This window comes from Vulpes vulpes, chromosome 13 (assembly GCF_048418805.1).
Source record: "Vulpes vulpes isolate BD-2025 chromosome 13, VulVul3, whole genome shotgun sequence".
Taxonomy (NCBI): domain Eukaryota; kingdom Metazoa; phylum Chordata; class Mammalia; order Carnivora; family Canidae; genus Vulpes; species Vulpes vulpes.
In genome coordinates, this window is record NC_132792.1 from 141,903,141 (window position 1) to 141,930,149 (window position 27,009).

General features: G+C 39.7%; 2 protein-coding genes across 2 annotated transcripts; one reads left to right on the plus strand and one right to left on the minus strand.

Moving 5' to 3' along the window:
- Positions 1–7,083, minus strand: LOC140595118 (uncharacterized). Its single transcript, XM_072733739.1, has 3 exons — positions 7,048–7,083; positions 4,989–6,976; positions 1–4,833 (listed from the first exon to the last, which is right to left on the minus strand). Exons 1-2 carry the CDS (start codon positions 7,081–7,083, stop codon positions 5,498–5,500), a joined length of 1,515 nt encoding a protein of 504 aa, XP_072589840.1. The 3' UTR covers positions 1–4,833; positions 4,989–5,497.
- On the plus strand, positions 5,840–27,009 carry IVNS1ABP (influenza virus NS1A binding protein). The gene is made up of 15 exons (XM_072733173.1): positions 5,840–6,212; positions 12,752–12,979; positions 13,717–13,845; positions 14,068–14,237; positions 14,364–14,439; positions 16,090–16,263; positions 16,561–16,686; positions 18,020–18,127; positions 21,998–22,127; positions 22,364–22,588; positions 23,042–23,163; positions 23,255–23,381; positions 23,465–23,596; positions 23,743–23,916; positions 25,148–27,009. Exons 3-15 carry the CDS (start codon positions 13,735–13,737, stop codon positions 25,399–25,401), a joined length of 1,929 nt encoding a protein of 642 aa, XP_072589274.1. The 5' UTR covers positions 5,840–6,212; positions 12,752–12,979; positions 13,717–13,734; the 3' UTR covers positions 25,402–27,009.

Genomic DNA, 27,009 nt, shown 5'->3' on the forward strand with positions numbered 1-27,009 from the left:
TGTTTTTTAAAAAATTTTTAATTCATATTTAACTTGTTTCCTTGACGTAGACCCTCAAAGAAGTTCAGGCTACTTATAAGGTGATAGTAATATAGACATATTACTATCCCTCTGGGTGAAAGAGCCCATCACATTTCATAAACTTAATGGGATGAATAAGAATTGATGCAACACTAAGAGATTACCCAGAAATTTCTACATAGTGACAAGCTGGCCAATTAATGAAGCTAATTTCTCAGTAGGCAATCTGGTACCTTTAAAAAATGCATATAACTAAAGGATTTTTCTCTTTCATTCATGGTTAATATGTAAATTGGATATCCATAAATTCATTCCTGATAGAGGAAGAGCAATAAAATTTTCATGATTTGGCAGACTTTAAATCATTTACAACACTAATAAGTTATTAAAGAAAGAATCTTAAAAACTGACAGAATTATTTTAATAGCAAAGAAAATGTTAGTACTTTGCAGCGAGAAGATTCTCAAATTTCCTATTCAACTGACAAAATAATTTCCAAAAGTTCAACTAATAGATATTTTCAGAAGACAAAAATCATTCACGAAAATACTAGGCGAGGTGTTACAATCAGACAAAAAAAGGAACCATGGTCCTTATCCCCACAGAGCGAAGCACAAAGTGGAATAGATTACCTTCTCCCCATAACAGTATGGATTTTCAGGCTTCCACCACTAATGGAATAGAACATTCCTTGAACGTGAACCACAAAAAGTGGAGGTGACAATCCTACCTCCCCTTCAGCGTATTTGAGACCTCTTTGAGAAAGAGAAGGAATGTTAGGTAAGGAGATCCAATGTCCTTGTTCTAAGTCATCTGAAGTATCTTTACTCCCTCTGTTATGTGCTATGCCTCAATAACCACTCCCTTTCTCATTTTCCTAGTCCTCTATCACACCCTTGTCCTCCACTGCCCACCTTCATTATTTAGAAACATCCATTTGACAGAAAGAGCCATGAAAAGTACATGTGACTTTGACGTTCATTCTTCCAACACTTCTAAGATGCCTGAGGGCAGAGGAACAACATACTTAAGAACCTGAGTGACTGTTATATATTCAAAAGTTCAGTTCACTCATCTCTTAAGTCTGCAAGTATAAAAGTGTCATGTGGTGGATTCAGTAAGTGTTACAAGTGATGTGCCTGGGCTCAGGAAGAGAGAAGAGAAATTATGTATGCCAGAGTAACTGGGGGAGGCATTTAAATAAATACATATATACATATTTACTTGTCACCCACCACGTGCCAAGTATATAACTCTGTGAAGCAAGTATTATCATTCCCACTTTAAGGATTAAAAAACACAATCATTAAGAAGACAAGAGATTTCCCTTAAATAGTCAAGGAACAGAGACAAGATACAGGCCTAGAACTTCCAGTCCGGTATTCCTTCCATAACACTTGCCCACTTCTTGGAAGTGGCAAGGTACAAAGTCTGTCTTGAAAGATAGTTAAGAGCAAGGTATTGAGAAGAGAGGAGTGTGGAAGGAAGAGAAGTCTCATGCCTGGTTACCCTTAAGGATAGTGGTAGAACACACTGCCACTGCAGATTTTCCTTCACATTTTTCTCTCTAGTACGACATTAGAGACAAGACGATTGGGAAAGAAAACCTTACTTGACAATTCTGTCCCTGAGGGTACCAATTTAGGAGGACCATAGCCACGAGGGATCATTTGCAGGGGTGGGAACCCTTAGATAACAAGTTCATGATGTTCCATCTTCAGTAGTTTTGAAAGCCCAATTCACGAGAATCTTGTAAAATTTCATCATGACCTCATTGCCCTTCATTCTGGTCTCTTCCAGACAACAGGACAATTACACAAAAAGGGGAACTGATGTTATAACCCCACTACTCTGTCTTTTCTGTTTCTTTCTCTAAAGAAGTCTCTTGGCTTCATTTGTTAAGTGATCAGTTTACACTAGCAACAGTTGGCTGCTAGTCCAATTGAACTACAGCGTATAACTTTCATCTATTCTGGTATCAAGTTTTGGATGTGAACACAACAAAAGATCTCTCCTGGACTGATTGTGCTTTATGTTACCACACTTTTGTTTATACATTTGATTGCAATGTTTACATTAAAAACTCAGCTTAGTATAGAGGCTGCTTATTCCATGCCTTGCTTAATTTCAACAATTAATTTTTTTAAGGTGTTTTGGTTGAAGAAAACCTTAGGTTACACATTAGAATTCAAGAGCTGAATATACAGTTGTTGGCCACATAGTCCAAAAAGGTAGTAGGCTTGAAGGTCATATAATGTCACTGAAGAACGTCTGAATGACATGAGAAGTTTGAATTCCTAAGCAATTGTTGAAAGAGAAAGAAACAATTAGGGGGTTTTGGTTACTGGAAGGGGAGGCTATAATTGTTCTCAAAATTTTACCAGTGATGACTTTAGAAAACAGCAAAAGGTCATTAGTAAAACAAGTTGGCTTGGATAATGTAATAATGTAATAGTCAATGAGACTAATGAAGGATCAAAATATTCCAATTATATAATCTGTTCTGATGCAAACTCTCTATGGAAGTCTTACTAGAAATACGGAAGATTCTCTCTAAAAGGGAATACTTTTTTTTTTTTTTTTTTTAAGACTTATTTATTTAGGGCAGCCTGGGTGGCTCAGTGGTTTAGCGCTGCCTTCAGCCCAGGGTGTGGTCCTAGAGATCCGGGATCAAGTCCCACATTGGGGTCCCTGCATGGAACCTGCTTCTCCCTCTGCCTGTATCTCTGCCTCTGTGTGTGTGTGTGTGTGTGTGTCTCATGAATAAAATTCTTTAAAAAGATTTATTTATTCATGAGAGACAGAGAGAGAGAGGCAGAGACATAAATCTCTTGAGGGGTTTCTCAATCTGGGCATTATTGATATTTAAGAAATGATTGAGACGGTTTTCTTGGTGTGGGGACTGCCCTATGCCATGCAGGTGGTTGAGCAGCATTCCAGGTCCACTAGATACCACAGCATCCTTCCCCTGGGCCTGTTTCCAGATATTGCTCAATGTCTCCTCAGGGCAAAAATCACTCTCCTTCTTGGGGAATCACTTGTTAGGGTGAAGCCTAGAGACTGCATTTCTAATAAGAACATCCAGGTAGTTTTGACAAATATGGTCAGTGGACCAAACGTGAGAAACACTGAACTAATGTGTTGAATTATGTTCCCCCTCTAAATTGATATGTTAAAGTCTTAACCCTCAATACCTCAAAATGTGATCCTATTTGGAAATTGTCATTGCAGGTTTCATCTGATGAGATCATACTGGGTTAGAATGGGCCGCTGATCCAATATGACTGGCATCCTTATATAAAGGGAAAATTTGGATCCAAGAGATAAGGACACAGGGAAAATGACATGCAAGCCAAAGAACTACCAGAAGCCACGAGAAAAGGCTGGAACAGACTCTTCCCTAACTCCTACAGGGAGAGAGCATGGCTCTGCAAACACCTTGATTTCATACTTCCAGCCTCCAAAACTGTGAGACAATAAATTTCTGTTGTATAAGCCACCCAGTTGGTGTTACTTTGTTACAGAAGCCCTAGCAAACTAATATATAAAGAAAAAAATAGGAGCCAGAGTTTTAGCACTAGGATGCTTGAAGCAGGATCAGAGAGAAAAATGGAAAGATTACGGACTGGTACCAATTCCTAATTTATCTTTCTCACTGCCTGACATAAAATAGAAGTCGATAGCTTTTATTTTTATTAAGCACTCTCCAAATATATCTTGTCTAAGTTAAATATTAAGAATAACATAATTTGTTACTTTTTAAGGTTGAAATTGCCAGCGTTCCACTTTCAAGTTTTCATCTAGATTATAGGGTACTTGGATAGATAGGCTTGAGTCTGGAGTTGCCTAGAAGATGAATGGAATTTATAAAGTATGCCATTATCTTTCTTTTTTTTTTTAAACCTTATTTGAGAGAGACAGAAACGGAGAGAAAGCACAAGCAGGTGGAGGGGCCGTGGGAGAAGCCGACTCCTTGATGAACAGGGAGCCCAATGTGGGTCTCCATCCCAGGATCCTGAGATCATGACTTGTCCCAGAGACAAGCGCTTAACCGACTGAGCCACCCAGGTGCCCCTAATTATGCCTCCATAGAAAAGATAGTATGTAAACGTGAAATTCCATCTAAGGCAAAAATGCAGTGACTGATCACACTGTAGCTTTAAGAAAAGTGTTGACGGTTTCAGGTCACAAAGGCACTATTTAGAGTACAGCAAGAGGGACCATGTGTCCAGCAGGCCAGGCAGTCATGTGCCTCCCCGAAGTAGGCAATTCGTCCTCTCTCACTGCAAGAATGAAGCCCATGATATTAAAAGACCTTAAGAGGCATGTGCTCTAACAGTTCCATTTGCAACAAAAGTGAACACTGCTGTCACTTAGTAATTATCAGAAGACAAAACAAGAGCCCCGTCTGTGGCAGATGCTAGTCTTTTTCTCCTCAAGATATAGGAAGCCTAATAGATATCTCAGTTCCCGTTCCCTCCCACAATTGAATGGGGGTGGTGGGAGACAAGGCCTCCTTGCCTTAAGATTTCAGAAAGAAAAGTCAGTGACGTTTCCATTGCAGGTGAAGGGCCCCGACATTTATTTTTCCTGCTCCCATAAGCATGAATGGTTCACGATAAAGCACGGCAGGTTCCTGGGGACGCCTGGGTGGCCCAGGGGCTGAGCGGCTGCCTTCGGCTCAGGTTGTGATCCCGGGGTCCTGGAATCGAGTCCTGTGTCACGTTCCCCTGCACGGAGCCTGCTTCTCCCTCTGCTTGTGTCTCTGCCTCTCTCTCTCTCTCTCTGTGGCTCTCATGAAGAAATAAAAATCTTAAAAAAAAAAAAAAAAAAAAAAGAGGGGTCAAACACAAACAAGGTCTGGCCTAGACCGCTCCAGCGTCCTCCCCAAATCAGGATAAACTAACAGGACATTAGCCTGGAAGCCTCTGCCAAACGCTAGGCTTTACCTCAGTAAATCCCCTCACCTTTAATCTAGGAAACTTTCCAGCATGCTCTTCAGAGTCACATGAAGGTGCTGTCAGAGCCCAGTATGACCTCCGGTGTCCCCTCTTGGGGGCCAAGCTGCCCCGTGGATACCTAAGTTTGCCGTGTGGTCTCAAAGGCCCCCACGAGGTTAGGATAGTTCTCCAGGCTTCCTTTTTTTTTTCCAAAAGAAGGCAAGGCCGGCAAAGGAGCGCCACGCTCGGGCACACAGAAATCCGGGGGACCAAAAGCAGAAGTAAACAGCTTTTTTAGAGCAACACTAATACCATCGAAGGCCTTCTCCGACCTCTCCAGTGGTGGGTCTTTTTTCCTTTTTTTCCGGATACCGAATCCTTTCACGCCTTCCCCCAGCCTGCCCCTCCCCCCGGCCCCCCAACAAGGGTTAAGGGCCCGCGGCCAGCTGCAGACTCTAAGGTCCACCGCGGCCCGCTCCGGCCGGGGCAGTGGCCTGGATGTACATTTGACGTCGGGAAACCTAATCTCCCACGTCTCATCTCCGGCTATTGTGCCTATAGGGGGAGGCAGAACAGGTGAAGGCGGCCGGAGGAACCCAGTTCCGGCACAGTCCGAGAGGGCGAGGAGAGGGTGCGAGGCGCGGGAAGGCGACGACAGCGCGACAAGTCGGGCGAGTCGCGCCCCAGCACCGCGCCTCTCTCCCCGGGATCACCTTGCCCTGACCTAGTTGAGCCGCGCAGGAAGGAAGCCAGGAGGGCGAAGGAGGGGGGCGGGGCCGGCAGCGGGGGGCGGGGCCGCGAGCGGGCGCTTTCTCGTGCTCGCGTGTGATTGGCCGACGGGTTCGGGCCGGAAGCTGCCGGGAGGCTTCGGCGGCGGCGGCGGCGGCGGCGACGGCGGCGGCGCACGTGGTGACGTGCGAGGGGGTGCGGCGGGAGCGGGCGGCGGCGGCGGCGGCAGTGTCTCCGGGACGCGCGTGGAGGTCGGTCGCCCAGAGCTGCTCGGCACAGTCTCTCCGCCTGCTGCCTCGGCGCGGCAGTGCCAGCGAGCGAGCGAGCGAGTCCCCGCGAGCCCTCGGCGGCGCGGCCCCCTCCTCGCAGCCTCCGCGGACTGACCGCTCGTCTTCCCGCGCGCCCGCTCCCCCCCTCCGCGGCCTCCAGGCGCTTTCCGAGGGGCCGATTCCCGCCCGCTTCCTCCTGCTCCCCATCGAAGCTCCAGACATGAGTTTTTCCATCTCTTCAGAGATGAACCAGGTAATGTGCGCAGGCCTTGGACGGTGGAGGGGGAGGAGGGCGCGACCGGAGTCCGCGCCGAGGGATGGTGCGGCCGGCCGGGGAGCCGGTGCGAGGCGCGGAGCGGCGTCCTGGTCCCGGGGGAGGACGCTCCCCGCCGCCGCCGCCGCCGCCTTCTGGGGGCGAGGAGCTGCTGCCGCGCGGGGCCCGCGCTCCCGGCGCTGCCATGGTTGCCGCGTCGCGTCGGCGGCCGAGGCCGGTGCGGGCCGCCCCGCGGAGAGCTGGGGCGGAGGAAGGGGGGCGGGAGTTTCTGCCCGGGGGGTCCTGGGGGGGGCTGGGTCGCGGCGCCGCGGGGCAGGGATGCCTGCCAGGAGGGGGACGCGGGAATCTCTTTTCCCGCTGTCAGGATCCAACCGAGAGTCTGGACTCCCCTCCCTGGGACCGTGGGGGCGGGGAGCCGGCCGCGGGCCGCATGGGCGCCTCGGGCCTGGGGCGGGGTGGCACCGCGTCCCGGATCGCCGTGGGCCGCGGGGTCCTTTGTTCCCGCTCCACGTTGCCCGCTTTTCTTGCCAAGCGCGGGGAGAAGGGGGCGGGAGGAGGGAGGGAGCGGCTGCCCTGACGTGTCGGCGCTGAATGACTGCGTGGCCGGCCAATCCCCGCCGGGGGTGTGCGGGCGCCGGGCGCGGAGCCTTCCAGCCTGGGGAGTGGGCGCCCTCCCGGCCGCGCGCGGAGGAAGGCCCGGGGCTACCACCCGGCGGGCGCTTCAGTCCGCTCGGAGGCCGTCGCTACTTTGTTTTTGTTTTTTTGTTTTTACAAAAGAACTCGGCGGAGAGGTTTGCTCGTTTTCCATTCTCACACGCATCTTGCAAACCGATGGTTCCTTATAACACATTCTCGAAGGTAGGAAAGTATCAGGGAGCATGTAGGAGATGGAGAGCTGAATGTAAGAACGCTCGGACCACAAGTATTTCAGAAACAGATTTGCTTTTTCCTCCGTACCTACCAGCCAGATCTATTGTCTGAAGCCGCTGACGTTTCAAGACCTATAGCAAGTAGAAATCCGATGCCTAAAGGGCGCGTATTTGTTTGCTGATGGCTGTTGCCCGCGATGGAGGATTAGAATACCCTGGTATCAGGCTGTTCTTTCAGGACTTTGTGATGATCTTCTGTCTAATAATAAGTACCCACTCTGGAAGCCTAGTCCTCTTAACAGTTCAACAAGTCCAGCGTGGACCAGACTACCAGAATCCGCATTTTCTTTTAATAATGCCCGCGCTGGAGGTTGATTTAAGGATAACAACATACTGATGAATAGTTTTAGCCATAATCGTGATGAAACTTAGTGTCTTAAAGATGCTGGGGGGGTGGGGGGGGGAGGGCAGTTGTGTATCTGGAGAGGCGGCAAACACTAAGAATTGGATTAACAATTGTATCATTAAATGCTAGCTGGCAGCATTTACCAACTGTCTGTAATTTGGTAGTTGGAGGTAAAACTGTACTAGAACAACAGACCCAGAATGATTTTCCTCTGAATTTTTCTAATACATGAAATCCCTATAGTTCATAGATATTAATTTCTTGATTTATCTTAATTTGCATTTTTGTTTTTCTAACACCCCCCCTCCCCCCAACACCGCCAAAAAAAGCCCGAGAGGATCTCAGGTTTTCATTTTAGTTTTAAATTGCTGTCTTTGGGGCTACTTAACTTGGGAGTGGGATTTTTTTTTGCTTAAGGCATATTTTAGATGGCAATTGAATAGTTTTGCAAATGTGGTTTTTTGATGTAAGATGTTTTCTTACTAGGGAAATGTCTTAACCACTGATACTAAGATGAAGTACTGCTGAAAATCATTCATTGACTTTTCAACAATATGATTTTATAGGGCAGTCCGGGTGGCTCAGCGGTTTAATGCCACCTTCAGCTGAGGGTGTGATCCTGGTAGCCCCAAGATCGAGTCCCATGCCAGGCTCCCTGCATGGAGCCTGCTTCTCCCTCTGCCTCTCTCTCTATGTCTCTTATGAATAAATAAATAAAATCTTGAAAAAAATATGATTTTATAATCAAATCTCCATGAAGGAGTTCTAAAAGGTTGGAGATCCTTTCACCTTATTATGCTAGAGAGTGTAAATGGAGGAATTAAGAACAAGGGGAGTGATCTCTGGGTTTTTGTTAACACATAAAATATATGCTTATCTGCACTTGTAAACTTGAATTACTACCTTGTAAATGATTTCTAAACTTATCAGTATTTTCCCACCTAGCTGGTCAGTATTCTTACACTTTTGGTATCAACCTGGATACCCAGCAGATACCTGAGCATTATCATGCCCCAAAGCAAATTCCTTTTTTTCCCTTTTTTCCTAACATTGAGCATGCAGCAAACTAAAAATAAAGGTTAAATCTTTTTGGAATTCTAATTTTGATACTGATTTTGATGGTGCCACGTAAACCAAGCTAGTAAGCAAGGGGATATATCTTAACGTCCATACTTCTCATATTTTATCTGTTCCTCTAGACACCCCCTCATCCCCCCAGTTCTAAAAGTGTTCTTGCTATAATCTCTCTCTGCTCCGGCATTGTTTAAACCTTAGCATTGATCCTTATTTCTTCTCCCACTATTTACCATATGCATCCTGCAGACCATAATCCATTGAAACAGAAACAGCTTCAGTTTCTGGAATATGTATGCTGTCATACCACTTTCCTCTTTTGTTTGAACTATTTTCACTGCTTGATTTGTCTGTCTTTCTGGTTGGTCTGTGAAGTATTCAGGGCTGGGGAATGGAGTTAACTCTATTGGTATTATGAGCATCCCATTCCAAATTGTGCCTGCCATATGTTTGGTGCCATAAATTTGAATGTAAGAATTTCAGAACAATGAGGATGGAGCAAGCAAGTTAGTGAGTTCGGTGAATTTTTTGATATAGATGGATAGTCGTGGTAGTTTGAGAGGGGACATGGGGATTGTTTATTTTTTTTAATTTGTATTTATTTATTTGGGAATGTTTAACTTCTAGTTTTCCAAAGATTAATTTACTTTGTATAAAGTTCATTGCTATTTTGTGAGTTGGCTGCCCTCAAAAGAGTGCCTTGAAACTTAATATTTGTAATTTGCCTTGAAGTTTTAAGGATGCTTTGAGAGTTTGAAGATAACGTTTTATCTTGCACTCACTGAAGGCCCAAGAAGAATTTGGAGGGGAGGCCATATTGTGCCTACCTTTTTTTGCAACTCTTGGATTAAGACCTGTTGAATTGTGTTTCGGTTAAGCTAATCTTTTTGGGGCCTGTGGTAACATAACGTGAACTTCTGAGTGTTACTAAAGCAGTTTAATTACTCATTTATGAGGCTTGTGTCTCCATTTTCTTGCACTGGCCATACTAAGGAACTTAAGTGTATTTACGAGACTATATTGTATTTGACCCCAGTTTTAATTTTTAAGGTGGATTAGCTGAGTGTGTATTTTAAATACCAAAGAAAATTTTGTAAGGCTTTAATTCCAGTGTAGTTAACATACTGTGTTATATTAGTTTCAAGTGTACAATATCATGATTTGACAGTTCCATATATGACTCAGTGCTTATTAAGACAAGTGTACTCTTAATCCCCTTTACCTAGTTCCCTCATTCCCTACCTACCTCTTCTCTAGTAACCATCTCTTTGTTCTCTATAGTTAAGTTTTATTTGTCTCCTTTTTTTTCCCATTTGTTTCTTAAATTCCACATGAGTGAAATCATGTGATATTTGTCTTTCTCTACTATATTTTGCTTAGCATTTTACCATGTTGTTGCAAATGGCAAGATTGCATTCTTTTTTTATGGCTGAGTAATATCTCATTGTGTGTATATATATGTTATATAATGCCACATCTTTATCCTTTTATCTATAGATAGATACTAGGGCTGCTTCCATAGTTTGACTCTTGTTAGTAATGGTGCTATAAACATAGGAGTGCATATATCCCTTTGGAGTAGTGTTTTCATATTCTTTAAATTCCAAAGAAAACTTTTTAAGTTTTATATACTTTTATGGAACGCTAGGGTGTTGGGGCTTTTGGCTTGGTTTGCCTTTTCAAAGAAAAAAATTCTGCCCATATTTTTATTCTACCAGTTATTGAGTTTGAGTTTCATAGAGCAAACTAAGACTCATGAATTTTTAGAATTGGTTGAAAGTCAATTTGCCCATTGCTTACTTGAGTGAAAGTGACTGTGAACTTTCAAAGACATGATTTTGCAGGGAGGAGTTAATATGACCTCCTCCAATTTGGGGGTGAGGGGGAGGTGAGAGTAGGGACCTACCTATAGCATATAAAGACAGTAAAGGAATAAACTAAATTTGCTGCATTAATTTAAATGTCAGGTGGATCCGGGCTTATTCTTAAAATCAAGTAGAGCTGAACTGATCATTAAAGAACATTGAAGAGATGAAATTCATACTAAGACCTTGATGTACTAGAAAGTCCTCAAGTTCTAAATGTAGAAGAACTCATTATATTGCAAAACTAATATTGTACACATTTGTATGCGTAGAGTTGCTCCAGAAATTCTCCAGTGTTTTCTTCCAGTGGACTGAAGTGGCCAAAAACAATTTAAGTTAGAAGTTCCAATTTATGGGCAGCCTGGGTGGCTCAGTGGTTTAGTGCCTGCCTTCATCCCGGGTGTGACCCTGGAGACCCTGGATCTAGTCCCACGTCGGGCCCCCTGCATGGAGCCTGCTTCTCCCTCCGCCTGTGCCTCTGCCACTCTCTGTCTCCTCTCTGTGTATTCTCATGAATAAATAATAAAATGTTAAAAAAAAAAAGTTCAATTTATCAAATATAAATAGATGTCATTTTTATTTTTGGTTAGATGAAGACTAGTTTACAGATCAACACTGAATAAATAAAACTGGTCAGTGTTTAAGATGTTCATAAATCTCCATATCATAAATTTATGATTTTTCAAAAAGCATATTTTAATTATAGCAATATAATTGGTGTGGAGGGACCCCCCCCCCCAACCCTTCTTTTAAGAACAGCTTATGAAACTGAAGTGAGGAGTTACCAACTATGTCTGTGGATTGGCGACCCAAGTAAATACCATATATACAAAGATTTTCTTAATTTGAGTTGGGTCTTGGCTAAAAATGTCTGAAGGCTTCCTTAGGATGGAATGTACTGTGTACATAGAGTTGTGTGGTACTTGGAAATCATTTGTTAGAACTGATTTCTTAAAAGCAGAACTAATCTAGATGTAGCTGTAGAGCAGAAGAAATCATTATTACATAATGATACGATACAGTTTCGTTGCAGGGGTAAGCATTGACTGCAGTTCCAACCTGAGTCAGAATTACTCAGGCAGGGTATCCTTGAAATAGAACTTAAGTTATGGAGAAACCAGTTAGGGTATGTGGTATCCAGCTACATTACAGATTGTGCATGTTGAATTTAACAGTTTGTTCAATTAGAGTTGGACCAGCCTTCAGTGGGTTCTTGATTAAGTGATTCTTCATTCACCTGAACCTAACTGTTAGAATTCTGGGTTTGATTGATGTATAAGGAAAATCCAGGAAATTTTAAGATGTCCATTTTAAAAACTATGCACATCTTTCAAATTATTTAGTTCTAGTTTCCTGAATTTGACACTTGTAGTTGATGACACATGAAAACGGGGGGAAATGGAGGTAGGGAGAAATGGAGGTAGGGAGACTGAATATGATTACTTTGAAGATGTGGTTTGAACCAGAATTGATTCTATTAGTAGTTTATTACTACAGATGAGAAAAAGGACCCTATAAAGAACACGTATCAGTACTTTCCCTTTTGTTTATTTGGTTCACTTCAACAAAGTACTCATCTTTATATTTAAGTTTCTAGGCTAGTTGTTTTGGTAGTAGGGAGATGGGGTGGATACAAAGATGAACATGACAGGCTCTGCCTTCCAAGGCCTTGAATCAAGGAAGATAAGTAGTTCCACAGAGGCCCAATCCAGAACAGGCCAGCTGGAAGATTACACATGCCTTGCAGAGAGGGTTCAGTATGTGGAAAATACGGAGAAACTTCTCACACCTGGAGGAATTTGGCAGGGGTTCTGTGGAGGGAAGAGTTCATCTGGCAGAGGTTGTGTTTAGGTTATTCCAAAAAGAAGAACAACTTGAACCAAAGGTACAGAGGCTGGGAAGAACAGACCACATTTTGCAGAACAGTGTATCTGGTTTGACTTTAACAGTGTATACATGTCTAAGAATGATGCCCAAAGGTTGCTGGCTGGTGAAAATGGAGAGATCCTGTTTGTGTGTTGTAATCTAATAATAAAGAATATTAGAGTTAACCAATATATATATTTGTTCTCTAATCTTGTGCTTGTATATCTCACTTAAATGACACACATTTTTAGCTCCTGTCTTCCAGAGAAGTTTTTTTTTTTTGTTCTGTTTTGTTTTTGGATCACCTGAATAATTGCAGATTAAATGAAAAATGTTTATGTATAATTGTATTTGTGTCATTTACATCAACATTTCTTTAAGGACTTTGTATGATCCTCTTAGATCAATGACAGTCTTTGACCATTGTCATTATTACAGATTATGATGCATGATTATCACAGAAGAAATTCGTGTCTATAGCTTTTAAGGACTTGATTACATCATTTCAAGCCTGATAGTTTTGGAATCACCATTAGAGCTTAAGACACCTCTGCCTTCACTTCAACCACCTGTCTTCATACCTTGAGGAAGTGCTGAGTTTTAACACTCCTTTGTCCTTGGAATATCTAAGAAGTCCCAGAAATCCGTTTCTTGCCAGTTCAGTAGGTAAGTGAATATTCAGTGCCCAGTGCAACATTAAGACACATTGTTTTTTTGAAGACTGTGCCCAGTACACTAACAGCCTTTCTTAACTTTCTTGAAGGGGAAGTCAATAATCATTTGTAGAAAAAAACATTTTTCTATTTTTTTCTTTCTGCAGATCGTTTTAAATTAAGTCAGCTCAAACTGAAATCTATTACTGCTTTTTAACGATAGATCTTGTATAGCCATTTGTCAGTTCACAAGTAAAGGTGAAATGGGCATTTTTAAAAAGAACATTGTTTCTAATATCTATTCTTTGGAGATAAGTGATTTCTAATATCTGAACCTTGCAAAGGGAACAGAAGTTAAGTTTGTCTTATATATCATTTTTGTTATTTGGGAGTAAAGCAGCCCAAATGTGATTACCACTTTACGTCCTTCCAGGCTTCTTAGGTTGCTTGTTCTATGGGTTTGGGCAGGGCTGGGTTGACCTTTCTTTTCCCTCTGCAGTGAATGTGTATGGAAACCTAGAAAAAGGTGTTGAGATACTCACCGCTGTATGAATCCTTTAAAAGACTTAGGACCAAAGTTTAGGGGGCACAAACACTTGGACATTCAGTGCCAGTGTTTATGCAGTGTTTTTGTGTAATAACATTTTTGTGTTGATAGGATGGAATTTGAAAATAAACCATATTATTCTTCAAGATATAATTATAAAAATCATCATTCACAAGTAACACAGCTTTCCTTCTGCTCTATAGCCAAATTTATAAGCAAAAATGATTCCCAATGGATATTTAATGTTTGAAGATGAAAATTTTATTGAGTCTTCTGTTGCCAAATTAAATGCTCTGAGGAAAAGTGGCCAGTTCTGTGATGTTCGACTTCAGGTATTTAAAACTTAATTGGAAATCTACAAAAATGATATTTTATTACCAAAAGCAGTAAGTTCTTAGATTTGCTTATTTTATTTTTCATGGTAGACATTTCATGAAATAACTTTAAAAAACAGTGATTTACCTATAAACATTAGGTAAAGAATCTAATGTGGTAATTAGCTAGAGAAATACATAGTCCACAATACTTCTAATTTTAATTCCTTATAATTTCAGGTCTGTGGCCATGAGATGTTAGCACACAGGGCAGTCCTGGCTTGCTGCAGCCCCTATTTATTTGAAATCTTTAATAGTGATAGTGATCCTCACGGAATTTCTCATGTTAAATTTGATGATCTCAATCCAGAAGCTGTTGAAGTTTTACTGAATTATGCCTACACTGCTCAGTAAGTGCTTTATAATTGTATAATTAGGAGATGCCATCAGGAAATTCCAAGTCTCTCTAAATTTATTTCAATTAACTATCTATTTTAAGGCTTTAGTATCCTAAGTGATAACTTTTTTTTTAATAGGTTGAAAGCTGATAAAGAATTGGTAAAAGATGTTTATTCTGCAGCAAAAAAGCTGAAAATGGACCGAGTAAAGCAGGTAGAGTACCACAAGTAACATATAAGAGGGACTGTTAGTAACAAGTCTGCTTTTTCATGGTTAGGATGCATAATTAATCATAAGCAATTTGTCAGGGATGCCTGGGTGTTTCAGCCGTTGAGTGTCTGCCTTCAGCTCAGGGTATAATCCTGGAGTCTCGGAATCGAGTCCCACATCAGGCTCCCTGCGTGGAGCCTGCCTCTCTCTCTCTGTCTGTCATGAATAAATAAATCTTCTTTTAAAAAAATAAGCAATTTGTCAGTTTCAAGAGCTTGAAAATGGCCCCTTTTTCCTATAGAGGAGTCAATGTTATTTTATTTTTTTGTAAATTTATTTTTTATTGGTGTTCAATTTGCCAACATATAGAATAACACCCAGTGCTCATCCCATCAAGTGCCCCCCTCAGTGCCCGTCACCCAGTCACCCCCACCCGTGAATGTTATTTTAACCATTTGTGAACCATTTAGCTACAATAATATAGCAAGGTCATACTTCTCTTCTCTCGGATAATTTAAGCTAAACCTTTGGTCTTCTAGTAGTCTTCTTGGCCAGGTAGCTATAGCAGTCATTGATAGCAGGGTGTAAAATACTCTTTTGTCTCAAGAGTTAATTAACTTATATTCCCAGATCATTTGTTCGTCGACCCTTTGGAGTGTCTCTTTAAAAGGACTCTTTCTAGAATTTAACGTCATTGAGAACTGCTTCATAATTCATAAGATAAAAAGCATTTAATTCTCTAATTTGGAGGTCAGTATACTGCAAGCATCAAGCCAGCTGCCTGTTATAAAGTTTTATTGGAACACAGATTTCATTTACATATGGTCCCTGGCTGCTTTCCACCTAGTGACAAGAGTTGAGCAGTTGCAACAAAGACAGTATGTCCCAAAAGCTTTAAAATACTGTTTAGCCCTTTAAGGGGAAGTTTCCTGATCTCTCCTGTAATGGCATTTCTCTGCTTAAAAATCCTATACTAGAGTAGCCCCTGGGTGGCTCAGTTGGTGAAGCACTTGCCTTCACCTCAGGTCGTGATCCCAGGGTCCTGGGATTGAGCCCCACATCAGACTCCTGCTCAGTGGGAAGCCTGCTTCTCCCTCTCCCTCACTTGTGCTCTCTCTTGCTATCTCTGTCACTATCTGTCTCTCTTAAATAAAAAAATCCTTGTATGATTTATAGCACATATTCCTCAAGTTAGCATCACCGGTATTCCCTAATATTGTTGTTGTCTTTCCAAAATTGTTTCCTATTTATCTTTTGCTTCAGCCAAACTAAATTGTTCACAGTATCTCTCTTCCCTACTTCCTCTATTCTGCATTCAACATCATCTTTCTTGTAGATCCCAGCTCAGATATTGCCTTCATGATAGGTCTTATCTAATTACTCTATTTGGAAATACTTATTTAAATATTTCATATGCATTATCACAGCATTTCAATGTGTTGCATCTTTCCTTAAATAGCTGAGACATTTGTATAGCATTCTTTAATGTTTATTGTTCGTATGCATATGTTCTTCCCAATGATAAAGTTGTTCAGTTAAGGCAGTGGTTTATGATTCATCTTTATATCTACACATAATGCTTATACATTGAATATTAAATATTTGTTAAATAAAACCTATGTAAGTATTGGTATTGTGTGTTTCTTTTCCAAGGTTTGTGGTGATTATTTACTATCTAGAATGGATGTTACCAGCTGCATCTCTTACCGAAATTTTGCAAGTTGTATGGGAGACTCCCGTTTGTTGAATAAGGTTGATGCTTATATTCAGGAGCATTTGTTACAAATTTCAGAAGAGGAAGAGTTTCTTAAACTTCCACGGCTAAAGGTAAGGAGTAAAAATCTATAAAGAGGTACTTAGTTCCAGGCACAGAATCTTTGTCCATGTTTCTAGCATGTAAGTAACAGTTGCAAAAAGAAAACAGTACATAGGAATAATACTATTACTTTTAGCAGTGTAACAGTTTTCTGCCCACCTGTTCGGCTACTGATTTTCTTGTAAATTAGACTAAATGTATGGAATGCAGTTGGGCATCTGTGACCGTTTTATTATGAAATTGAGTACTAAGCTGAGAATTAGAGACTCAACACTGATCTATGTGTCGCTGTTTTTTCCTAACTCTAGTTGGAGGTAATGCTTGAAGATAATGTTTGCTTACCCAGCAATGGCAAATTGTATACAAAGGTAATCAACTGGGTGCAGCGTAGCATCTGGGAGAATGGAGACAGTCTGGAAGAGCTGATGGAAGAGGTTAGTTTTAAAGTAAATGGGATTCAACAATTCTTAAAAATTATTTTGCTATAACATGAAGGATTCCCTTTCACTTTTATTTTATAACCATGACCCTAAAGAATTTAAATTTTGCTATAGGTACCCCTAAGCTGAGAAACAGGGGGGGTGTCCAGGTGAGCTGAATGAACTGTTCAGTTTGGTCTTCTGCTTTTCTTTTATTTCTTTGCTTATTATGTGCTGTTAACTTCCTTTAAGTAGCATGTAATTTGCTTTAGAAATGGGAGGTGGTACTGAAATTTTCTGTAGATTCTTAATTTTTCTTCACAGGTTTTTGCTTTAAATTTAAAAGTAGGTAAAAGCTTCTAATGGTTGTTCCTCCCCATTGATTTATCTCCCCATAGGTTTATTAACAAAACTAGGATACCCAAGACTGAAGAAACAAGAAGAAACCTCAAGTGTATTGACACGTAAAGAAGCAGCAGTCCTGCCCCAGTTCTCCTAAGAAAAATCCGCTGTGGGCAGAGAACGATGATGATTTAATGGTGTTTACTCCTTTACAGGATTCTATCTTTAAAGCTTTGTGTTTTTCAATGGTGTTGTTCATACATATAGTGACTCACTTAACTTGGGCTACTTTTTAAAAATACACAAGAAAAATTTGATGGCGAAATGGTGGGAATTAAACATATGCAGATGGAGCAGTGGAGTGACCTTGCATCTGTCATTTCACTTAAGCCTTTCAGATTCACTAAAGGCTTATCAAATCTGTTAGACCTTTAAACATACTGTTATTATGTTCTAAGAAGGCTAACAGGTGATCTTTAAGTTTTGTATCATTTCCCACTTGAAAATCAGGTGCATTAACCATGTGTTTGCATCTGCTAAGGGAAGTATCTACAGCTTGTTTGCGTTTTGCATTTGCTTTTTATCTGTTTTTCTTGACGTTGCCTACAGGACAGAAATATGTTAATGCAAATCAGACCAAAGGTGTAAACCATATTCCATATTTAATTGTAAATATGTATATTCTTTTAAGAGCCTATATATATTGTACTAGTGCTTTTTTCTTAATGCTATATAATAGAAGCTATGAGAAAATGAAGATTTCTTTCAAGCCAATCAAGCCAAGGACTCTTCAGCCAGTATTAGAAGATTCTGTATTTGATTTTTGTTTTTTAAATTTTTACAACCATGACCTGTATTTTCTTTACTTCGGGATCCTGCCAGAGCAAGATGTCAAGAAGTTCAAGAAGCACACTGGAGGTTACCTTGAGGCGTTTGTGTGATCTTCATACTAGTGGAGTAGCCATGGAGACGGTAGCCACATGGGTGTTCTGTTGCTGTTTTGCAGGTTCAAACCTTGTACTACTCAGCTGATCACAAGCTGCTTGATGGGAACCTACTAGATGGACAGGCTGAGGTGTTTGGCAGTGATGATGACCACATTCAGTTTGTGCAGGTACACATTGCACATCTGAGGTAACCTCAGGTTAAAATGTGATTAGAGCATTTTATAGTGTACTGAAATTTTCCTTTAATAAAGGAAAGTGGAAGAATTTCATTGGTATAACTGAACAGAAACATTTTCGGGACAAAACAAGCCTATCATTCTGACAGTTACTACTGTTTTTTTTTGCCACATAAAAAGAAGTGAATTCAACACATTTAGATTTTTTTTCCTCAATGAATAGGATTTATAGGTAGTAAGAGAAAAGGCCAGTAAGATGAAGCAATGTAGAAATTGATTTTTTGAGTTAGATTACAAAACATAGTTGTTTGCAACAAATGAGTGTTGTTAGACCCAGATTTTTTTCAAAAATCTCAGGTATAAACTTTTTTTAGTCTGTGGACAAATAATTAGCAGGAAAGTACACAAATCATAAGTGTCAAATAGTGAACCCACTAGTTTAAACACTGCTTGGTTCAAGAAGAGATTTCTACCATTCTAGAAGCCTTCCCTTGCCCATTCCCAGTCACCTCCCTATACAACCTAGAAGGAAACCATTATTCTAACTTCTGAAACAATAGATGGGTTTGCGTATGTTTGAAATGTACATAAATGGTCATATAGTATGCATTCTTTTGTTTGACCTTTAGTTCAATATTGTATTTATGAAGGATAAACTGGAGTAGGCTGAGTTAACCCAGTTTTAAGGAGTGGTTTTATTTAATAGTTACCAAGTACATGATAGAATTAACATTAGGTACTCAGGTATTCTGTGTCAGTAGTGGCCAAATATCTTTATTTTCACAAAAAGTGTCAGGGTTTGAGTTAGTTGAGAACTTTGTTCGTAGTTGTGCATTTTGAGCATTTAGGATATTTTTTCCTCGTAACTCTAAAGATGTTACCATTTTTTAAAAAAATTACTCTTTCAATAAGGAAAGTTGGAGTGCTGATAAGTTAGGCCATGATGTTAGGTACTGGAGACAGAAATGTATGTGAGAGACAGTTTCTGGTTGCGGGACCTGACAGCAATAGATTGAAATGGTATAGTCTTACAAGAGATATTACAAAAGGCATAGAGTGGCGAGGGAATAGTGGAGCAGAAGAGAAACTAGGGAGATTTTACCCAAGGGGCAGCATTTGAGCAGTCCTAGGATTTAGAATAGTTTGCATAGCAGATAGAAGTGTGTCAGATAGCAAATAATACTATGCAAGGATGATAGGCTTTAGAATGGCAGGTCACAAGATTGGAAAAGTAAGTAAATGCCACCTGATGGCTTACACTTCATTCTATAGTAGCGAGGAACTTTCAAAGATTTTTAGGCCAGGTACGAGGGTGATACGAAGAGAGATTTTTGTAACTTCAATAAGCGTGAAACGGCAATAATCCAACAATAGGGGGATTGATTAAATTACTATATTTCTATATAGCAAAAGTCTATGCATTGGTCGTATTTTAGACACATGGTTAACTATCAGGTAGGCAGTCTCTAGGTCATGGGACTCTAGGTGATCTGTGGTTTGTTTCCTTTTGTTTTTCTTACTTTACTAAATGATTGCATTAAACCCTTCAATTATTTACGACCAAGTACAGAGGTAGACTAAAGCTTGTGAGAACAGTTTACAGACTATTTAGCCAGTGGCTAAAATGATGAGTGCTTGATCCAAGGGCCTGAAGGAGGAAGAGTAGACTGTAGACATTTATAGTTTCAAAAGTTAGTGATCATTTAGAATAAGAAAATTAAGGAAAGGGAAGAATTTGAGAAGGTGGGATTCTGACATGTGACTCATTAGAAGAAGATGGTTCCTTGGGTAAAGATCATGAAGTAAAACAGGATGAGGGGACACATTAGGCTTGAGAAATAGGAAAAGGGTTTGAGAAGAAGCCAATAGGAAAGGAAATAAGAATCAAAATGTTAAAAAGCTAGCGAGCATAGGAGAATGATAGTTAACTGTGTCAAATCATTCTTTGAGAGGTCATGTAGAAGAGGGTTATAGATACCTTCTCTTCCGCATTAGTTTTGGGAGGCCACTTGGTAACCTTTGGGTATAGGTTCCAAAGAGGATCCCTTGGCTTAAGAAGTAATAGTGTCTGAAAAAGAAACAGTCACCAGAGATTACCCCCTGGGAGCTAGAGGCAAAGAAAGTGGGACCAGTGGGTGGCTGAGTGAGAGAAGTTGATGGAGGAAAGTTTGAAGATAAAGAAGAAAGGATGGTGTTTGAAAATGTTTCAGAAGGAATATAAAGGAATTAACCAGCATTTCTGTATGACTTGTTTAAAAAACAAACAAAAGAACCCTAGTGGTTTTCATTGTTACCATGCTTTTCTCTTTCACGTTTTTTTCTCAATTATAGTCCATATGTTAGAATAGTTTTCTTACTGTGATAAATGCTCTTAATATAAGCATCGTCAATATATAATACTGTGGATCCCTTCTTCCCACAGGTTAGGATGGGGTTTTATGTACCTTGTAATTTCTAGTAGCAGAGGACACAAGTCTGTCATAAAAAGGCTTTATACTCAGAATTTCTAATCTTTTAGTTGTGTTGCATTAGGCAATGCATGTCTTCTCTGAGTATTGTTACCTATAACAAGATTGACAGTACTACCCTTACTGGATTAAAAGAGATGATGTGAATAAAGCGCCTATATACCTAGGTATATAATGTCTAAGTAGAATTTTTTTTTTCTAAGTAGAATTTAATGCTAACATGGAACATTCTCTGCCTTTTCTCAAAATAGCCTGCATATTCTGTAAAAATGGCCCAGACCGAACTTTTCACAGTTTCAAGTAGCTGCCAAAATCTTTTCCTCTAAAGAGTGTTTACGTGGCTTTTTATTTCCCCCCAAATAGGAATTTCTGCTATAAATCTTACCTACCCATGTGGCTCTGGCCCTGGGGACCAAAATAAGTGGATAAACAGATTTGGTCAGGTACTGGAAGGTGGTACCTGTTCATTTGGTAGTTCTTCTTAGGATGTCTTTGACTCCTCTAGTTCTGTATGATCGTATCCTTTAAAGTGTCAAGGGCTAAAGTAATTGGGAAAAAACCATCAAAGGGAACTCATACACAAGAACAAAATATAATTCTCTTACAGTCATTTGAAAATTTATAGCTTTGCCCATTTCTCCTCCTCTTAGTGTTCCTGTGTTTTCTGCTTTTGTGAATGTTTGGTTCTTTTAGTATTGTTCCACTTCTGGTTACTATTTTTTATTTTTGTGTTTTGATGTAGTTTGATTTGTCAAAAGCACGCTATAATACCTGTAAGGTGGTCCTGAAGAAAAATACCATTCAGTGTTTTTTGTAACTGCCACTTTTGTCCTGAAAAATAACTTCTCAGAGGAACTGGATTGGATAAATGTCTGGTCACTTTTGCTGGCATTGAATGAAAGATCTCCATACATAGGATTTAATTAGGTTTGACAGTTGCTTAGAGACAATGGGCTAAATGTATTATTTCAGATAATTCATACCCTTTTAAATTAATAACTTCTTTTGGGAGATGATTCTGTACTTAATATAAAGAGTATGTGAGCTTATGTAGATAATGGGGGGGGGGGTCCTTTTTTTCCTCCTCCATTGAGGTATTGTGATACTTGATATGCAGCTTTTTTTTTTTTTTTTTTTTTGGCTTAAGTTGAGCTTTTCCTGACCAGGCTCCTTGTCTAGGTGTAGTTGTTTCATTACAAGTGGAGATGGAAGTATGCCAATAATTTGTGACAGTTGGAAAGTGTTGATTTGTCTTAAATTTAGGTATGCTATATAGGTCATACATAGGTGAAAGATACTCATGTGTTTTCAGTGTTGTGGAATAGCAAAGGAACAGAGGTACACCAGGTATAGTCTTTGGCTAGGTTTCTGTAGCTGCCTTTTGATTTTGCAGAAAAAGCCACCACGTGAGAATGGCCATAAGCCGCTAAGTAGCAGTTCCACTGGATGTCTCTCTTCTCCAAATGCTACAGTACAAAGCCCTAAGCATGAGTGGAAAATCGTTGCTTCGGAAAAGACTTCAAGTAAGTGTATTACACTTGTCAGATTATCTTTGAGTTATTTGTTTTTAAAGAAAAAGTATTGAGGAGAACCATTTAATAACTTTGAAAGTGACTATTTGTGGAGGAAAAACTCCGAAGCAACTAAACTTGGAAAACAGCAGATCGTTCAGTCTGGAATCTGGAGTCCCAATTCAGGGTCACACAGCAACCAAAAGTAATAATAATTACATCCTAAACATAAACTTTTGTGCTTACAGATAATACTTACTTGTGCCTGGCTGTGCTGGATGGTATATTCTGTGTCATTTTCCTTCACGGGCGAAACAGCCCACAGAGCTCACCAACGAGTACTCCCAAACTAATTAAAAGTTTAAGCTTTGAGATGCAGCCAGATGAGCTAATAGAAAAGCCCATGTCTCCCATGCAGTATGCACGATCTGGTCTGGGGACAGCAGAGATGAATGGCAAGCTAATAGCAGCAGGTAAGAACAGAAGGATGAGGGTTTTCTTAGAAACTTTCAACTGGCTAAGCCTCTCAAATGGACATTTGTGCTTGCTTGTGACGTGAACCTTGGAAGAGGGGGTTTAATATGCCTTCTTTCTTGGCATTCCACTTTAAAGACCAAGAAATTAAAAAAAAAATAAGTGTTACTGTATTGCCTAACCTTTAAGTAAATGTCTATTTCTAATTCTTAAACTCTAATGTAGTTGAATTGTTCTGTCCTTATTTTCAAGCCAAAACTAAGCAGTTTACTCATACTGTCATGTTGTTTGGCCATTATAAGCCCTTAGTTAAAACGTCAGCTAATGGGGCCTTAGTAAGTTCATGGATAAAAATTCTTTTTCTCATTGTGCAGATTACTTAAATCATTTTGGACCAGAAACTGGTCCAGTTTAGTATCTTAAACTTAAATCTTGATGGTTCTTTTTACCAGGTGGCTATAACAGAGAGGAGTGTCTTCGAACAGTTGAATGCTATGATCCACATACAGATCACTGGTCCTTTCTTGCTCCTATGAGAACACCAAGGGCTCGATTTCAAATGGCTGTACTCATGGTTAGTGTATTATGTTGAAGGAAGAAACATATTCAGCTGTTTCTTGTAACTGCAGAATGGCAGAAAGTCTAATCTCTCTCTCTTGATACAGGGCCAACTCTATGTGGTAGGTGGATCGAATGGCCACTCGGATGACCTGAGCTGTGGAGAGATGTATGATCCAAGCATCGATGACTGGACTCCTGTTCCAGAATTGAGAACTAACCGTTGTAATGCAGGTAAAATTACTTTTCTTCTGGGATAATCCACATTTAAATACAATTAAATTGTCAATCTATAACCTTATTTTATATTCATATAGGAGTATGTGCTCTGAATGGGAAATTATACATTGTTGGTGGCTCTGATCCATATGGTCAAAAAGGACTGAAAAACTGTGATGTGTTTGATCCTGTAACAAAGTCGTGGACAAGCTGTGCTCCTCTTAACATTCGTGAGTTGCCTTTTTTTCTTTTTTGGTCCTTAAAGTTTTTTGTTTTGTTTTTTTTTTTTAAGACTTCTGAATCAACAATATGTATCATATACAACTTCTGGTTTGGGGAGATAAAGTAATAATTTTGGTTAAACTTGATTTTATAGGTAGACACCAGGCTGCAGTCTGTGAGCTTGGTGGTTATTTGTACATAATTGGAGGTGCAGAGTCTTGGAATTGCCTGAATACAGTAGAACGTTATAATCCTGAAAACAACACCTGGACTTTAATCGCACCCATGAATGTGGCTAGGCGAGGAGCTGGCGTAGCTGTTCTTGATGGTGAGTGTTGGGATTTGGAAAGGTGAATATGGACTGGCAAGGATTTGTTCTAAAATTCCAAGAGAACATCAGTGATAACTATATAGTTGTATAATTAGAACTCAGAAGCAGCCATCTTTTCTGATGCAGTAGGGATTGACGGTTTGTCTTTAAGAAGTCTTTTCTAATCAGAGACTACTTGAAATAATAATAATATAAATATATCAAAACACTAGTCTTTTGATGGGTTCACTGAAGTTCTAAGTCCTTTCCTTCCATAAACTATATGCAAAATGTATCATCTGGAGTCTGTTCCTTTAGAGCAGGAATTCAAAGACTTTGATTGGCAAAGCAAATCTGGATCATCTAATTATCTACTCCATACCTAATTGGAAGCAGAACTTAAGACTAATTTAACAAGTCTTTCCAAAGCATTCAACTTATTTTTATATAGGTGCAGCTTTTCATGTTATTGATTTACATGTTTAATTATGTAATTATAATAATGAGTTTAGTTAGCATTGTCTTGGGAATAAAGCAGAATCTTAGTTAAACTTGTGGCTCAACCACTAAAGGCATAGATGTGTAGACATGCCAGCAAGTAGCCTACTGGCCTGTAACCTGCAGCCCACCCTGAAGCTTGTCAGTTCTTCTATAATATATGGATGCAGACAGATTGACAGTTAGATGAGAAAATAATGAATTTTTATTATTGCATATATATTTGAAAACAGTGGTAACTCTTATCTGTTTCCAGGAAGTTTCTGTGCCAAAATAACTTTATATAGTTGAAAGCTCAAAATGTTTAGTTAACTGAAATCTGCTTTACTATAACTTCTTTTGAATCTTAGTTCTTAGGCACTGGACTGATACAAAATTTCCAGTGCTCACAAGTACTTTGGCTTGCTGCTAGTTAGCTGCATTTTTAGGTGAATTGCCACCTCTCTTTGCCTCTTTTCATCTGTGAGATGGTAATCATAGTAGCCCACACAAAGAATTGTGGGAATTACACTTCAGTTAGATGCTACTCCTCTCCTTTTAAATTGCCTGAGTTTCATGTATGAATGAGTTTTTATCAATTTTATTCTGTTTGTATCCACAGCTCCTAGAGAGAGAGCACTTAAACATTAGTGAGGCATTTAATGAGTACTTTCTGATAGAATGAGCAGGTATTTTACTAACAACCACTGATTTTAGCAAAAAACAGATTTAGTTCTTACTCTAAATTTACCTTGGTTCATTTCTCTTTTAGGAAAATTGTTTGTAGGTGGTGGCTTTGATGGTTCTCATGCCATCAGTTGTGTGGAGATGTATGACCCAACTAGAAATGAATGGAAGATGATGAGAAACATGACTTCACCAAGGAGTAACGCTGGGATTGCGACTGTAGGGAACACCATTTATGCAGTGGGAGGATTTGATGGCAATGAATTTCTGAATACGGTGGAAGTCTATAACCTTGAGTCTAATGAGTGGAGCCCCTATACAAAGATTTTCCAGTTTTAACAAATTAAGACCCTTTCAAACTAACAGGCTTAGTGATGTAATTGTGTTTAGTAGAGGTACACTTGTGAATAAGGAGGGTGGGTGGGTATAGATGTTGCTAACAGCAACACAAAGCTTTTGCATATTGCATATTATTAAACATGCTGTACATACTTTTTGTGTTTATTGGGAAAGGAATGCAAAGATGAAGGTCTGTTTTGTGTATTTTTAGGACTACTTTGGTTATTTTACTTTTTGGAAGTTGATATTGTAAAAGAATAAACCAAGACTTGATCGGGCATGTCATTTCAAGAAGTCCCCTCCTCCACATTTGTTTTTGCCAATTTGCACATTAAATGACTTCCCTCAAACATGTATTATGGGGCAAGAGGGGGTAGGGTTTAAGATTTAGGCAGTTGGGTTTTTTAAGGGCCCTTTTTCAATAACTGGAACACTCTATACAAGAGACTTATTTAACTAGATGACAATGACTATTTTTGTTTTTATTAAAAGGAAGCTGACATGCCTACCAAGATTTAATCTTTTATGATTGCCTTTTTATAACTTTTTATATTCTTAGCACAGTGCTCTACCTGTTAAAGATGTGGCAGGTTCAAATTACTGAAGCAGAGTGGCAGTCTTAAAGGATGCAGAGTGAGGTGTTTCTTTTATACGCCCAGAATGCAAACTTCTAAGCTTTTGCCTCAGCTACATTTTTTTTTTTTTTTTGAGATGCAGTACCATGTTTATTTGAATGGAGTTGCTGAACAGTAACATAGCTATGATTTTTATTTGAAACACTGATTTCAAATATTTTGACTTCTTGAGGGTATATTTTATATAGCAAGACACTTAATATATAACAGTAAAGATTGGTGAAGTACTTTATTTTCTAAATAATTCCTGTCTTTATTTATCATTAACAAAGCAATCCTATATAGCGCCCTCGATTGTGAAAAAAATTAAACTGTATTGGGTTTATGAATGCAGCCTTTATCAGAACTATGTTTTTGTTCAGTTTTTCTATTCATATGGATAAATACTGGTTGGGGTGACTATCGAATGTGTCGTGCTACACATATTAACTTATGGTGCCAAAATTAGCACATCCTAATGCTTGCTGCCAATGCAAACATATTAAAGGTACTTTGCAGGAAATCCTTGCACCATGGAATTAATATCCAGATGTTGTTGTGTACTCATTCATGACTAAAAGTTTTGGGAACAATTTTTTTTTCCCCTAGTAATGATGAGCTTAAGGTATTGTGGGAAAATAGTCACCTGACATGTTTGAAATAAGAATTGATGATAAGATTTTTTTTCTCAGAGAAGACAACCACACAGGAATCTAATGAGCCAACTAGGACAAGATGACTACCAGTGGCTAGCTTGGGTTAGGAAGAAAATTGTTCCATTGGTACTTAGACACCTTATTTCTCTCATTTATTCCACAAAGAACCATCAAGAAAGCTCACCTGGTGACTATGTAATTACTGACTATCACTGGTTTGGTTCTGGACTAAAACTAGGTTAGCAGGTTGAATTTGCCTAACAGGATGACTATTTTTTTAAATGGATCTGTATATGTTCTATTTAGCTCAAGGAAATAAAATTTTAGTTGGGGATTCA